Source organism: Pipistrellus hanaki, assembly GCF_964339955.1.
Source record: "Pipistrellus hanaki genome assembly, chromosome: 5".
Taxonomy (NCBI): domain Eukaryota; kingdom Metazoa; phylum Chordata; class Mammalia; order Chiroptera; family Vespertilionidae; genus Pipistrellus; species Pipistrellus hanaki.
This window is the reverse complement of record NC_140507.1, coordinates 20304939-20317206: the sequence shown is the minus strand read 5'-3', so window position 1 is coordinate 20317206 and position 12268 is coordinate 20304939. Positions and strand designations below refer to the sequence as shown.

At 40.3% G+C, this 12268-nt stretch overlaps 1 protein-coding gene across 3 annotated transcripts in view; it reads right to left on the bottom strand.

Moving 5' to 3' along the window:
• The window catches only part of HTR4 (5-hydroxytryptamine receptor 4), a 115177-nt gene that overhangs the window by 43399 nt on the left and 59510 nt on the right, over positions 1 to 12268 (bottom strand). For all 3 annotated transcript variants that reach the window (XM_084883242.1, XM_084883244.1, XM_084883243.1), the window contains exon 3: positions 363 to 488. In XM_084883242.1, coding sequence (XP_084739368.1) covers positions 363 to 488 — 126 coding nt within the window. The remainder of the gene's footprint in view (positions 1 to 362; positions 489 to 12268) is intronic.

The window sequence follows — 12268 nt, the reverse complement described above, 5'->3', positions numbered from 1 at the left end:
GTCACTATCAGCCATCCCTTCTCTGAACTGATTGATAAAGTGGGGAGGATATATTAGATGTGCTCTCAACATATGTACATACAGTGATCACAAACTTCTAAAAACCCCCAACCAAGTTAAACATAGGACCAAAGACAGGATGGAAACGCAGTTTTAAGTGTTTACACTGGTCATGTTTGAGTTGGGGAGTGATGTATGATCTTTTCCCCTTGCTCTATTTCCAAACGTGGTCCCCATGTATCTTTCCCTTTCCTAAGTACAGACTATGATGGAAATGATAAGTACAGATCCCTGACTCTCCAGAAAGGGCCCAGAACACCACCCAGGCCTCCTGCCCCATGAGGCTTCCTCATGCGACTCACCTGAGCTGCCGGTCCCTGCACACGGCCACCATCACCAGAAGGTTCCCCAAGATGGCCATCAGGATAACCGCGGAGAGAAACGTGAGCAGCACGGCCTTCTCCACTGACCGAGAACCCTCCTTGGAACTGAAAGACAGACAGACAGACAAACACACATACCCACAAAGATTGAAGGAAACCCTGACACACAGGCAAGAAAATTAATCTTTTCCTCATTGATCCTCAGGAAGGGAACTTCACCATAAGCAGCTGCAACCCAGAATGATTGTGCACCTATTATGTGCCATTGTCTGCACCTGTCACTTTACAGGATACCTTAGTGAAACCCTACAAAACAGGGAGGAGGAGGATCAGACTTGAATGAACTACCCTGAGACTGCACAGTTATTCTCCATCGGAGAGCTTGTGGCTTTCCTTCAGAGCACTTCCTCAGTTCATGCTGAGAAATGTATTTGGATGATTCCTGTTTTATGCACCAACCCACCTCGAAAGCTCCATGAAGCAGGTGCCTCATGTGGCTTATCCATTGATAAATTCAACTCCAGTGTGTTATTCACATTTCTTGAATGAAGGAATGATGGTGTTGGATGGATGAATGACAGTAACTTGAACCAGGTCTGCATGGATAAATGGCCACCTGTTTTCAGGACCCCAGCCTGGCCCATGCAGGCTGTCCCAGGCACAGGTCTTGGCTTGAAGACTGTTCTCATGTAGCTGACCTGAAAAAATTGGTCCCAGATTCTGTGAAGTCCATTGGAAAGACAGCAGCTGATCACTAAATGTAAGAACTCGGTTCACTGCCCAAACCACATTTCTTTTGTCGCCCAACATAACAGTTCAAGCTTGTGTTCTTGTCAATTCTGGCATCTGATACTATTCTATGAATCCTGCTGTCCTAGTATGAATCGTTTTGGTTTCTTAACTTGGAAGTGAGTGTTCCCATCAATAAAAGCATAATGTCTGCAAATTTTTAAGAAGCTTCAGAAAGAAAGTTTTATTTCAATTAGAGGACAAAAAATGGTTTTTAAATGAAGTTTCAAAGGACCTTAACATTCTCAGACCCAAACCCCACATAGCAATACATGAAACTGAGGCCTGGATAGAGGAGCTACGTTGTCAGAGCATTTCAGAAGCTGGTCTGGAAGGGGCTGCTTGCCCTGTGAGCCCATTCCTGGAACCACAGTGTCTCCAGAATCAAGAGATGTCTATCTTTACTGAGCTCCTTTGATTGGAAACCAAGATAGCTGCTGGCCCCAAATGGCAGCAGCCCACCACGTCCTCGCTCTGACCTTGTTCAAAACTGGCCTGGCACAAAAGACAAGATTCTGACTAGAATAAGGCAGCACTGTCACAGTGGCTGAAGAACCAGAGCATCCCTCCACTCTGCTGACAAGCGTTTTTCTTAATTGATTGACTGACCAACTGATGGATGAATTGATGTCTGTATACCTAGTGTTTGGATGAAAAGAAAGTCTAGGTATATTCATCTAAATCACTCTTCTACATCTACATTCCAGCTATCAACAGTACAGACACTGGACAGGGAAGATTTAATTCAATGAGGAAATGACCTTAACAGGGTGATGTGGCTACCCAAAATTAATCTTTCCTTAGGCCATGTTAACTGAGGTCAAGTGTCTAACAAACGAGGTGATAGTGGATTTTCTCCTTGTTCTTCTCAGTGGCTCCTACTCAGAGGCCTTCTGAAACGTGTTGCCCCTCCAGGCCTCTGCACTAGCTGTGCCTTCTTCTAGGGATGCTTCTTCCCTGTCTTCCAGGTCTCAGATTAAAGTTAACCTCCACTTAATGGGACACGGCCAACATTTTCCATTTTCTTTATAGCAGTTATTGTCACCTAAAATGACTTCTGCTGCTGCTGTTGTCTGTGCCCCACCCCCGCAGATTCACTTCCCTTATCTGTTCCAGCACAATTTCCAGCACCAGGCACAGTCTACTCTACAGTGCATGAAGTGTATAGGTGTGTGTAGTACATAGGAAATGCTCAATTATTTGCTTACTGAGTGAGAGAAAGGCATATTGTATTCGTAATGATGAGCTTTATCCTTCAATGTCTTTGAAAACGGATGGAAGGTACAGAGAATTTCCCTAGAGAAGCCCCGGTAGGAGACACAAAAGGTATTTTTTTAACATCTGAACGGCTGTCATTTGAAATAAGAGATTTGTGCCTGTACTCATTCAACAATTTTTTCTCAGCACCTTCTCGGCACTAGGCATTGTTGTGTATCCTAGGGAAGCAGAAATGAGCAAAACAGAGAGTAGGCAATGGAGAGGTAAAAAAGAATGTATGGAGGCTGAAACCGGTTTGGCTCAGTGGATAGAGTGTCGGCCTGCGGACTGGAGGGTCCCAGGTTAGATTCCGGTCAAGGGCATGTACCTTGGTTGTGGGCACATCCCCAGTTGGGGCTGTGCAAGAGGCAGCTGATCGATGATTTTCTCTCATCAATGTTTCTAACTCTCTATCCCTCTCTCTTCCTCTCTGTAAAAAATCAATGAAATATATATATATATATATATATATATAGATATATATATATATATATATATATAAAGAATTATGGAGAATGTCAGCGGCAATACACACTATAGCAAAAAATCTAGAAGGGAAAGCAAGACAGGACTGCCAGAGAGGACAGTGCTTTTAATAGGAGTTGCCGGAGAAGGCTCAGTGATGGGTTTGTCACACTTCATGCCCTGCAGGTTGTGCAAGGAAGTGAGATGAATGAGCATCAGGCTTTGCATTGAGTAGGCTACTTATTGAAATGTTTTGAAGAGCCTGAGGAACATTGTTAGGGTTGACTTAATCAGCCTGGGTTGCAGCCTAAATATTGGACTTTTTTTCAAGTTCCTAAGTGATTCTGTTGTGCAACCAAGGTTGACAATCCCTGCTGGAGAAAGGCAAGATTTAGAAAAGGCTAATGAGAATTTTTTAACAACTAAGAGTGATCTGCAATAGCTTCCCGGTGCTGTGTTGCGCTCCAGTTTAGGAAGTATTTAAGAATAGATGTCCATGAGCTACCACTTCACACCCATTAGGGTGACTATTATAAAAACAAAACAAGAGTGAAAAATAACAAATGTTGGTGAGAATGTAGAGAGACTGGAACCTTTGTGGATTGCTGGTGGTTATGTGAAATGGTGCAGCTGCTGTGCAAAACAGTTCATTTGGTTTCTCAAAAGGCTAAATATAGACTGACCCTATGACCCAGCACTTCCAGTCCTAAGTATATACCCAAAGAATTGAAAGCAGGGGCAGGAATAGATACATATACACCAAAGTTCATGGAAGCATTATTCACAATAGCCAAAAGGTAGAAACAACCCAAGTGTCCATCAAGAGATAAACAGATCAACAGAACATGATATACATACACTATGGAATTTTACTCAGTCATAAATTTCTGATACATGCTATAATGTGGATTAAACCTTGAAAATATTGTGCCAGTGAAATAAACCCAACACAAAAAGACAAATATTGAATGATTCCATATATATGAAGAGCCTACAAGAGGTAAATTCATAGAGAAAGTAAAATCGTGGTTACCAGGGGCTAGTGGAAGGGAGAAGGGAATGGGGAATTATTTCATGAGTTCAAAGTTTCTGTTTAGGGCAATGAAAAATTCTGGAAATGGAGAGTGGTGGTGGTTGCACACCACTGTGAATGTACTTACTGTCATTGAGGTACATTTACATGGGCTCTTTTATGTGTTAATGATACATTTATGTTATGTATAATTTATCACAATAAAAAGAATACCTGAATGGTCGTGTATCAGGATATTGTATAGGGTTCCTATATTGGAGGCAAGTGAGATTGGCTGATTGTAGGTTTCTCTCTTGTCTGTGGACAATGGTCCGAATATGTCCATCAACAAGAGCCTCAGTATTAGAACCATCTCCCCTGCACTACTTCTCCTCTAGTAGGAGAGAAAAAACAGATTCAGGGTCTGTGGTGAACATTTCTGGCTCCAGAGAAGGTATATTTCAAGCCAAATGAAAATGTCAGAGTCAGAGAACCCCAAGTTCAATGTTATGGTTCATTTGTGGTATGCCAATTAGGAGCTAGAAATAGCTAAACTTTAAACTGTGAGTGACAAGCACAATTTAACTATAGAAGGAACGTTTTTAATTAGACAGAACTGTCCGTTGAACCAAATGTTAAGTCCAGTAATAATGATTAAAATAAATTAGGAACCACTTCTGCTAAATCTATGTGAGACCCTTGGGTTACCTTTGACATCCTCCAAGAATATTGTCAACTACTACAGACAGCTCCCATCTGACCGAAGAGCCATGCCTGCTCCACTAACTGGGTTCTTTGACAATTAGTCTTACGGGAAATTTTACTTTCTTCTTCTTCCTCCTCCTCCTCCCCCTCCTTCTCCTCCTCCCCCTCCTCCTTCTTCCTCCTCCTCATTCTCTCTCCTTCCCTCCCTCCCTCCTTTCTTTTCTCCCTCTTTTCTTTTCTTTTCCTTCCTTCCTTCCTTCCTTCCTTCCTTCCTTCCTTCCTTCCTTCCTTCCTTCCTTCCTTCCTTCCTTCCTTCCTTTCTTTCTCAGTGATCTCTTGATCCATTAATAAAGAAACTCCACAAACTTGCTGGCTATGTTTTCCATTTTCTCTGTTCTTTTTTAAAAAATATGGAGAGTGTTTTGTTTTTTTTTACAATAAAAAAAATTATTGATGTTTTTACAGAGAGGAAGGGAGAAGGATAGAGAGTTAGAAACATCGATGAGAGAGAAACATCAATCAGGTTCCTCCTGCACACTCCTTACTGAGTATGTGCCTGCAACCAATGTACATGCCCTTGACCAGAATCAAACCTGAGATCCTTAAGTTCACAGGCCAACACTCTATCCAATGAGCCAAACTGGTTAGGGCCATGTTCTCTGTTCTTAATAAAAGGAAACCTACAACAATAATTCTGGGTAAATGTCTACATAGGTTAGCATATGTGAAAGTGAACTGTAAATGACAAAGTACATTATAAATAAATAATCACTGTTATTAATATTAAAAGCCATACAGGGACAATACCTAAGGGGGTTTTGGGTTATGCTTTGTTATATCACCCAGAACCAATATATTTCCTTAAGAGTCAAGAATAATTTTCTTTTCCCCTTCCCCTTCTTCTTTTTGCATTGGTCTAGTTCATAAGTTATGTAACTTCCAAATGTCACTTGCCTTTTCTGAGCTTTCTGAGCTTCTTCATGGATCAATTGAGGAAATCAGATTAAATGTTTTATTTATCAAATATATACTGATTGCCAACTATATGTCAAGATATGTGTTAGCCTTAGCTGGTTTGGCTCTGTAGATAGAGTGCCAGCCTTTGGACTGAAGGGTCCCAGGTTCGATTCCAGTCAAGGGCACATGCCCTGGTTGTGAGCTGGATCTCCAGTAGGGGGCATGCAGGTGGCAGCCAATCAATGATTCTCTCTCATCATTGATGTTTCTATTGCTCTCTCTCCATTTCCCTTTCTCTCTGAAATCAATAAAAATATGTTTAAACAAACAAACAAAAAGATGTGTGCTAAGTGCTAGGATATGACAGTATAGAAGGTGGACAACGTCCCCGCCTTTATGGCCATGCTATTAAAGAAATAGATAGCAAGTCCACAACTAAAAAAATAAGAAATACAGTTTGTCATCAGTGTATCAAAGTCACCCTCCCAAACTTTACTGTTCAGATGAATCTATTGGGGATATTGATAAAAAGAAGATTCTGATTATTTTGATCTGGGATGGAGTCGAGTTCTGCATTTCTCACAAGGATCATGTGCAGGTTCATGAGTCAAGTTGGGGTAGTGTGATTATCAGAGGCATTGACATAATGGTGCAATTGAAAATAACTGGGTTAGTGGGAAACTTTAGGTAATCAGGGAATACTGGTTAAAACACAGATGGCTGATCCACTCACATTTCAGTACATCTGGGGTGGGCCCCAAAGCTTGCACTTCTAACAAGGTCCTAGGTGATGCTGGTGCTACTGGTCTATGGACTTTGAGGATACTGACCTAGAGCATGGCAAAGGATGCCCTTTACCTTAATCCCAAATAACTTTCTTTTGCTCCTAGGTTTAGAACTTCCTGCTTAAAAGCAGGTAGATTTTAAAAATATATATTTTATGGATTTTTTACAGAGAGGAAGAGAGAGGGATAGAGTTAGAAACATCGATGAGAGAGAATCATCGATCAGCTGCCTCCTGAACACCCCCAACTGGGGATGTGCTGCAACCAAGGTACATGCCCTTGACCAGAACTGAACCTGGGACCTTTCAGTCCACAGGCTGACACTCTATCCACTGAGCCAAACCGGTTTTGGCAAAGCAGGTAAATTTTGACATTGATTTATCAAGCATCTACCATATGGCAAACAATGAACTAAGGAGCTTTTCCATCCTGGCTCATTTCATTGTCACAATTATCATGCAATGTAATGTCACAATGCCCGCCCCCCCCCCCTTTTTTTTTCAGAAGAGACGGGTGCTCAGCATGCTTAGGAGATGTAAGATCCTACAAGGATTTACACCTGCACATTCTTACAGGTCCAGTGCTTTTCCCACTAAATATTAAACATGCTCATTTGAAATGGAATAAATTTCCGTTAAAAAAAAAAGACAAGCTAAAGTTTTACTTTTTGTCTAGAAATTTTAAGTATCCAAAATGTTGATGATGACATCTTAATATGCCTTGTAAAAATATGCTGGCTATAGAAAATGGTAAGGGAAAAGAATAAATCCTTATGGGATGGAAATAATGCATCATGGAGTTCCTATGCAGTTCTGAAAGAACTCTTTTGCTTGGAATTGAATGCTCTGTAGAGGAGAGTGCTCAGGCTGGAGGGGGTGAGATACACAGCTGATGAAGTGGGGTATTTTTCAAATGTAAACACGTGGAAGGAAATTCTAGTGGCAAGTGCTTAATAGACTTTTCTGGGGCCTCAAAGGTCACACATATTGAGCATGAGAAAAACTTCAAAGCCCGAAGAGGATCTGTCTGTGTATAGAGTATAATGAAGTTCAAAGCGGCAAGGGACACAAAGCACATCATCAGGATCAAAGCCACTATTCTCATAGGCTTTGCCTGAACGGAAAAGCAAGCCAAACTGCAGTGACAAGCGAAGGTCCACAGGGGGAAAGTCTCACTGTCTCAGAGTGTGTTAATGACCGGGGCTTCCATTCTTCTTGGAACTCCAATGCTCAGGGATAGTGCCAGGAAATGATACCCTCCAGGTGCGCCTCACTTTAAGAAAATCCAGCCTTTCAAAACTGAAACTGAGCAAACAGTTCCAGAGATAGATTCTTTCCTTTACAATGTATTTTTTCCTTTATATGCAGATTAAGTGCAGGGTCTCTGATTCATTTTGCAAACATCCCTTTACCCCAAATGGTTCAGCCATACTGAAATGTTCATCAGATACTGACAAGGCTTCCTTTGGAATAAAACACGTGGCATGCTTTCAGAATTTGGCTGATTGTTTCCTTGAACTTGTTCTTGTGGTTATGAGAAATCCAGCGCAAGGGAAAACGTGAACTCCAGTACACCTAGATATTATACAGATGTTAAAAAGGATGTGAAGGGATCCATATACATATAATAAAAATATAAAAACATGTGTTGGGTTCATAAACTATGAAACCAAGGAAGCGATTGCGGAGTAGGGGCAGAAAGAGAGGTTTATCAGGAGGAGACTTCAACAGTAAGCATTTGTAATAGTTTATATCGTAAGCTGATGCTGGGTACAGAGGCATTCTTTCATTGTTCTCAGCAGCTTTTGTTATCTTTGAGATATTTCATTTTTTAAATGAAAAGCATATATGTATATATGTACGTATATTCATATATCTTTACATATATAAACGATAAAATTATTAAAAGAATAAAAAACCTCCCAGACACAAGATTACATGGGGAAAAAAATCGTACATCCATACACATAATATAATACCATAAGGATTGGAAAGAAAATAAAAACTGGGAGAGATGGAATGATATATATGATATCAATATATCTATTCAGAGGCAATAGCTATCAGAGTGCAGAACCAATTGTTAATGATGAATACTTTGGGAAGGGGAGTGGAAGCTGATGGGGGACTTTTTCATGTTGGGTATTACTGGAATTTGAAACTACAAGAATATATTTAGGGATTACTTGTTCAACTAAGGAACCCCTTCTTCCATGAATCCACTTTCTCTTGCACTTCCAGCTAACTCTCAGCCCTCTCACCTCACAGGAGAAAGACAGCATATTGCTCTTGCCAGACAGGCCCCACTTGAAAGCATTCATTTCTCTAAGCCTTGGGTGTGAGCTCTGCTCTAACTAGAACACAAACAAACTCACTGAGTCAACAAGGCTTGGCCAAGGAATGTGGGCGTCACTACAGGCATATGTTTGTTCCTTTGTTCATTCAGCCATGCCTCTATCTACCCAGTCATTTGTATATTCCCTCAACAGAGTATCTAAGAATCACTCTATTTCCGTCACTGAGAAGAGGAAGTAGTAGTTCCTTCATTCTGAGAGCTTAGAGGCTACCGGAGCAGACATAAATCCTATACTTGCACGACTGCAAAATTACAGCTGTTGTGGAGACGATGAGAAGGAATGCACAGGGTGACACTGACCCTGACGGGAGATCATAAAACACCTTCCTGAGGGAATGATAATTGAACTGCAATTTAAAAGAAGAGTCAGAGTTGGCGGAGAAAAGGCAGAAAATGTCAGGGGCCAGAGCTGGAAGCACAGTGGTGACAACTTGACTTACTCCAGGAGCTGATAGACCACACCACTGGAATGCAAGCAGCCAGGGGAGGCAGTATCCCATGAGGCCAATAAGAGCCAGATCAGGAGGGGACTGGGCGCGGGGCTAAGCATTTAGGTCTATAATGTTTTAAAGTTGACATGGGAGGTGACAGGATCAGATTTGCATCTTAACATGTATGGAGTATAGAGGGACAATATGAAATTTTATTTTTGAGGATGGCCTTTGGCCTTAGTAATTTGAAAACCTTTTCACTAGTACGCCAGTCAACCTATTTAGAACATGGCTCTCAGGAAAATGATGCCACCCCTAAAGACTGTCTGAAATATTTGTGGGGCATTGGGTTGTGGTAATGACTGAGGAACACCACCGGCATTTCGGGGGAGGACGAGGACAGTGGGACATTACAATATGAGGGGCAATCTCTCAATTAAATAAAAATACTATTCCATATTCTCCATGATTATAGAATGTCCTATCAGCCATTTCTGTGAAAAATTTTGTTTAGCTAATTTAAACCTTAACATCTTTTACATATAAACACAAGTATTTTTGCATAGTAATTTATATTAATAAAAGAAAGGGAAGATTATGCTTTCATTTTGTTCAGATGAAGTATTATCTATGTGTCACCAACAACGCCATTCATGGTATGGAGTTGCCACCCTTGTGCTGGGCTTTGCTAGTAGCTGTCACATTTCACAGTGATTTAAGGTACAAGCGCAGGTATCTGACTGCTTTGTTACGTTTTTTACTGTGAATGAGCATTTACATTATGAAACACTGGTACATATTATTTTAGTATAAATCACTTTCATGTTATTGCTTTCTGTATTCCAGTGAAGGTACTTTTTTAATTGTGTACAGAAAGTTTACATTACTCATGATTTCATTTTAGGACAGTCAAGGAGTGTTACAAAACGTTTGTTTTAATATATGTTATTGATTTTTTACAGAGAGGAAGGGAGACGGATAGAGAGCTAGAAACATCAATGAGAGAGAAACATCCACCAGCTGCCTCCTACACACCCCATACTGGGAATGTGCCCACAACCAAGGTACATGCCCTTGACCAGAATCGAACCTGGGACCTTTCAGTCTGCAGGCCAACGCTCTATCCACTGAGCCAAACCAGTTTCAGCACAAAACGTTTGTTTTAAAAGAGTAGGTTAGTGGTTGATCGGATATGATTGAGAACCATTGGTCTAGAAAAGCATAATGATCCCAAGTGCTTGGCTGTTTTCCTGAACTCGGGAGTCTTGTCTAAATGAAAGCTCTGCAGCGTTCCTGATTTATCAACATTGGACATGTGGCCTTAAAGAAGAGCAGAAAGTGTCAAAGGGAATAACAGAGCAGAGACAGAGGCTGCATACTACTTCTCTATTAAGAAAATCAGAAAGAGAATGCTCTCATTTCGAGCTTTTCTCATTCAGAACCCTGAAGGATTTTTTTTTTTTTAACAGCTACAGCACACATCTTCCGTAAAAAGCTGTATTTCATTATCTTATGAATATCTAATTTGAGAATATTGGCAAATCAAATTTGTGTGATTCTGATGTGTGTGTGTTATTCTTTCTCAGAATAATTTATGGGGTAGAAATGTATCCATGTGCTAGAAATTGCTGAGATAGAAAAATTAATTTTGTGGTAGCTTGAAAATAAATGCTAGGAAGCAATGTGTAGCATAATGTAATGTAGTCTAATGTAATGTAATGTAATGTAATGTAATAAAGAAACCCTTTTAGGGTCGACTGAGGCAGCTTTCTAATCCTTCAGGACGCTTTGGCCTCTCTGCTTGAATAATAATGGGATAAAGAATAGTTATCATTATCTTAGTGCCACCATGTGCCAGAAAGACTTCTGTTTTTCAAGTATTAATGCATTCTATTGCCAAAACAAGCCTATGAAGATGGGTGTTCCTACTGTATTCAATTACAGATGAAGAAACTGAGACTCCAAAATTTGAATTGATGTACCCAAAGTCACATAATGGGTAAGTAGTAAATTCAGGATTTGAACCTAGGTCTTCTGAACTCCAGAGCCCATGATATACTAGGATAATGGTCCCAAAATATTAGAGATAATTTAATAATCAATGGCATGACTTATGAAGGTAATCTAAAGTTAAAATAAATCACCTAAAACACAGGTAAACATAAATGCTTACCTCTTATTCTTTTCTTTAAATAGATTTTCATTGATTTTAGAGACACAAAAAGAGACAGATAATCGACCAGGGATCAAAACTGACACCTAAGTATGTGCCCTGATGGAATCGAACCGGTGACCTTTCTGTGGATGGGATAACACTCTACCAACTAAGCCACACCAGGCAGAGCGTACCTCTTATTCTGATAACTCATTTGAGAATTACAAATTCTCAAACCTGCTCTCCTCCAATGAGCTTGTGCTTCATACTTCCTCAGTTACTCCAATGTTCAAACCTTGAACTTGTCATTACCATTAGATGCAACTCCTCAAAATCTAAATTTTAAATATCCCACTCTAAACACAATTTCCTATCTTTAGAACTCATTCCTTTAGCATTTGACCCTCTTGGGATATTCCAACACTTTACTATCCCTCGCCCTTCTCACCTTAAAACATGACACACCTTAAGCAGGTTATGAGATCTTAAAGATCTGAATACTAAAGTTGCTAGAAATCTAAGGGTACCCTGAGAATTGTCTTGGATAATTATCCAGAGACACTCAAAAATATTTAGACAGAGTAAACCAGATTTTTTTTTTCAAAGGACTTTGAATCATTCCCTGAATCACCAGTAAAATAGCTGGAGAAATATGGATTTCTACCTAAAGACCAAAAGGCTCAGGTATTGGGGTAGCTGATGTCAATTTCTGAAACACTGTCTTATAGCCTTAAAGAGTGTGACTGCACCCAGGAGGGAAGACTCTGGGAGGCAGAATTCAATCCAAACACAGAGAAAATGACAAAGTCCTTGCTTCTCACATCAACAGTTCAATTGATTTGTATAGTTGAGTGTTATATTGAGAAGGTTGCTGAGAATGGTTCTCAATCATCATTATGTCAATCAGAATGGACTAGGTTATACTCTAGTAGCAACCCCCAAATCTTTGCCAGTTTAACTAACAAAGGCTTAGT